This window comes from Castanea sativa, chromosome 2 (assembly GCF_040712315.1).
Source record: "Castanea sativa cultivar Marrone di Chiusa Pesio chromosome 2, ASM4071231v1".
Classification (NCBI taxonomy): Eukaryota; Viridiplantae; Streptophyta; class Magnoliopsida; order Fagales; family Fagaceae; genus Castanea; species Castanea sativa.
Window position 1 is genome coordinate 37601843 of NC_134014.1, and position 4503 is coordinate 37606345.

At 36.8% G+C, this 4503-nt stretch overlaps 1 protein-coding gene across 1 annotated transcript; it reads right to left on the reverse strand.

The window, feature by feature from the left end:
- Window positions 1–1631: 1631 nt before the first annotated feature.
- LOC142623891 (dof zinc finger protein DOF5.7-like) lies at window positions 1632–3086 on the reverse strand. The gene has a single exon (XM_075797372.1). It carries the CDS (start codon window positions 2866–2868, stop codon window positions 1846–1848), a length of 1023 nt encoding a protein of 340 aa, XP_075653487.1. The 5' UTR covers window positions 2869–3086; the 3' UTR covers window positions 1632–1845.
- Between the last annotated feature and the right edge of the window lie 1417 nt (window positions 3087–4503).

The window sequence follows — 4503 nt, forward strand, 5'->3', positions numbered from 1 at the left end:
ATATATGGCCTCTTTAACTTCAACAAACCTAGAAATGTTGGATATATAAGATGTCCAGAACGAATATAGCGGCTAATAGCAAAAAATGGTCTCATGAAAGGAAGCCTGGCAGATGTAAATTACATCATGTAATAGCTCACTGTATTGAATGTCACTTTCTGAAATGATGTAGGCAAAAGAAAAGGCAGAGAGAGAGAGAGAGAGAGAGAGAGAGGTTGGCCTTGTTACAGGCTGTGATCACTCAGTTACAGTCTACAGGCAATATATAGTGGTGAGAGACTGGAAGTGGTAGAGCTCTCCGAAGAGAGAGAGATAGATTATCTTTGTACAAGAAAGAATAGCGCACTAATAATAACTTTTTTGGCATTTAAGGAAAAGAAGAAGAAATGGGGTAAAAGTTAATTAGGGGAACAAGCTAGAAATCCATCTATTTACGTGATAATGGTAATTATTCCAAGAAGAAGTAGAAGAAGAATTCGTATTAGTGGAGGACCAAAAAACCTAATCATTCATATGAAAGTTAAGTTACATGCTTCTACATATAGGCCAAAACAATGTGGTGTTTAATAATTGAAACAATTTCATGCACATATATCCTCTTTTAATAAGAGATACAGAGGGAGCTTAATGCTAATCTTTTTCAAGATTGAGGGGTCCAGTTTTTTCACAGAAATAGTGAAAGTGAAGAATAAAGATGGCAAAAGCAGCAAAGAAAAAGCAAAGCTTTTCTCTCTCACAGGTCACAAAACAGAATCACAATGAGAGATGATATTCTCAATGGCAATTAGCACGGAGGGAGAGGCTCACTCTCCAAGACTCTAAAAAGCTAAACACAAAACATTTATTTATTTATTTTTGCTATACATACCTAAAAGAAAAGAAAAACGAACCCTGAGCTTTAGATGCCACATTTCTCTCTTTTTCTTACTCTCTCATTCATTCAAATGTTGACAGTCTTTCATTCAATACGCTTTCAAACCACCACTTTTTCAGACACTACCAAATCACACCACACTGCCCCTAATTATTATGGGGGGCCCTACAGAAATAGAGAGAGGGGCAAACACTATAGGCCAAGCTAAACACTGAGAGCCTAGGAAGAGGCTGAGAATCAGCTAAGGCCTTTCCCAGCCACTGCTACTGTGCTTGTTTCATTTATCGACATAGTTCTGTAGCTGAGCAACCTGAAACTCAGACCTTGATAGTTGAAAGAGATAAGAGAGGGACAAACCGAGACAGTGAGAGTTCGGATACAAACTGAACATAAAACAAATCAAAGATATGCCATTAAGGCACATATAATAACAGTCCCAATTCCACCATGTAGATTCCAAAGTGATTTTTTGAGGAGAGTAGAGCATTAACAACGACGCTTCAACAAAGTATTGAGGTAGAACATCAAAACCTTTGAAAATCTGTGCCAAATAACAGATTCCATTTTTCAAATCAAACTTCATAAATATAATGATCAGCCCTGCACAGACATATTTGTATCTATTTAACTAGTAATTTGCTACCGTAGTCGGCAATATTGGTCCTGCATTTACATGCAAAAGAAATGGAAATCACTACAATCAACCGCATCAATACTAGCAACCAAAAGAAGAACTAATTATGCCAAATGATCAACATAAAATAATAAAAATATTTGCTTGATTAATTTTAGAATAAAACACTATCTCCTTTTCGCAACTTTTACATTTTGATCTGCACCCACAAAAGAAAAATAAACAAACAAACAAAAACAAACATATACCTAAATGAGTTTCAGATAGTTTCACATTTTCCCTATTTTCACCATCCTTTAATTAAGCTCTCTAGCTACCTCTTGATGTTCCTTATCATCTAGGGCAAAGCACTATATTGTTGCAAGTCACCCCCCCATGCTTGAATTCCATTCCAGTTGCTCGCGTTGTCATTACCACGATTGCTTTCGCTGTCGGTTGGAGTAGGAGTCACTGACCCATAAGAGTTCCCAAAGAACCACTCAGTTGGTGTGTCACCACTTGTACCACCTTCTTTTCTTGAGTTTTCAACACCACAAGCTTCCGGTTTTGAAATCTCCAGGTTCTGAAAAACAATGGGTTGTGGTTTCTGTGCGTGGTTTTCAAGAGGAACTGAGGAAACACTGTTGTCCTTGTGAGTATCTCCACCAAATAGCATAGCTAGCCTCTGCTGTTGCAGCTTCCAGTGCAAGTCTTGGTTTATAGAACTCAGAGATTCTATAGAAGAAGCAAGACTGCTGTGAACGTTGAGAGTGCTCGTGTTCTGAGCTGGAGCACTAAAACCAACACCGCTATTATTAGGATAATTAAAACCCATCAGAGAATTAGAGGTCCCGGATGGATCAAGAGCAAAACAAGGACTAGTAACACTTCCAGAAGCCAAAGTAGCAGAAACATCTCCAAGTCCAAAAGAAGAAAACTGGTTGTAAACACCAGTAGTTGGAGGGTGATGAAGTCTTGGGAATGATAACCCTCCAAGTTGAAAATCCATGGCCGTAGGAGATAAACCGTGGAAGAATTTCAAACCACCGATCTCTGAAGATGATGAACCAGAGTCCTTGGAGTCACAAGACAGCCTTGAAGATGACTTGACCTTCTTGTTTTTACGGCAACCACCACCAATGGGAACGTTTCTCAAAGCCCCACCTTTTGTCCAGTACCTTCTACAAGTCTTGCAGAAATGCCTTGGCTGTGTGAGACTGTAGTTGTTGTAGTAGCAGAATTTAGTGTTTGGTGAGTCACAACGAGGGCACTTAAGACCTTGCTCTGGTGGCCTTGCCGCCGCTGTTTTCCGGCTACCGGCGGAGCCTTGGTTCTCATCTTTTGTCACGGGCTTTGCCGGAATGTTATCTTGTGACATCATTGCACTTGCAATTGCAAAAGAGAGAAAGAGAGCTATGTGGGAAAGAAAAAAAAAATTTAGATGTGGGTGTTATTTTGTTTTGGTCAGTTTCCTTTGGCAGAGGCAAAGATACTGAATTGAATGGTTTCATGCATGGGGGTGAGAAATGGTGAGATCAAGGATGTTGATGGATGGGTGCTTGTGATTTTCATCAAGAAGAGGGGGGATTGGGATTTTAGAATATAATTTATAAATATTATTATATATATATATTTATATGCTATATATATATATATATATATATATATATATATATATATATATTATGGAGGATACTTTAGGAGCCGGGGGACTAGATCTGTGAGAAGTGGAATAAATTAAGTAAAAAAAGTTACTAGCTTCCACATGAGACTAGAAAAAAGTAGTCGGTCTATATATGTACAAGGAGAGAGAGAGAGCAGAGACAAGGAAGCTATAGATTATCTGAAACTGAACTGGCAGAATGAGAGATCCACAACTACAAGAAAACGATTGGATATAAAAAAAAAAATTAAAAAAAAATCCTATTCTTCATGGTTGATGATGAGAAATGTTGGTCATTTATGAATCACAATTAAATCTCATGTAATTAAGCACACAAAGGGGATTCCTTTAATACAAATGTATAAACAAACCCATCCATTAATTGTATCTGTATGGTACTTTCGTAATACATATATACTAGTTTTTACTTTTTACTAGGTATTTTTAAGACATTTATCCCCATTTCACTTTAAAATGTACTATATACAAAAAAAAAAAAAAAAAAAAACTCATCTACTTAAAAAATCTCTACTCGATAAAATCTAAAAAAGTTGGTTTAGAAATAATGCAATTTGTGAATGCTCTTTTTATCTAAAGTATAGCATTATAAATTTATGATTGAATTCATAGATAATTTGTTCTAAATTACTAGCTCATGAAATGTACTCAAATTTCGGTTCGTTTGATAAAAAACATCACTGTCCCGATTCTGTTATGGGATTACTACTACATAACCAAAAAAATGAAAAACAAAGAATCAAGTAGGTACGGGCATTTGGTCATCTTTTGGATGTGACGAGTGGAAGGGAAGCATGATTCATATACATGAAAGCTTTAGCATAAAAATGCTTGAAGTCTTGGATTTAATAGGAAAAAGAAGAGGGTATTTTATTTAAGTGGGGATCAGAGAGAGCAGCAATGACAGGGGGCAGTGGGAGTAGGGCTAATTAGTAGGGTGAAGCATAGAGTCAGTGAGGCAAGCAGCAGTGCAGCAGTGGGGCTCTGCCACTCCCTGCAACTTTGTCTATTCCTTCCCATGTAATGTCCCTTTTGAACCTAAAAAATAACCTCATCTCATTTTACAGAGCCCATACAGGAACTCGCACGTACGAAATTCCCTTCTTTCTCTAATTTTTGTCATCTCATATTAACCATTTCATAAACAATTATTAAGGAATTATGACACAAATACAACTATAGAGACCGTGGCTAAATGATAGGAGTTGTCATATCGTTTCACACGATACTAAATAAGAATTAAGAGATTTTAGTAATGACGCTTTTATAAGTGTGTTGTGTTTACGATAATAGTTTTATTAAGATCTTGATAGTATATGTGGTATTATCTATTAC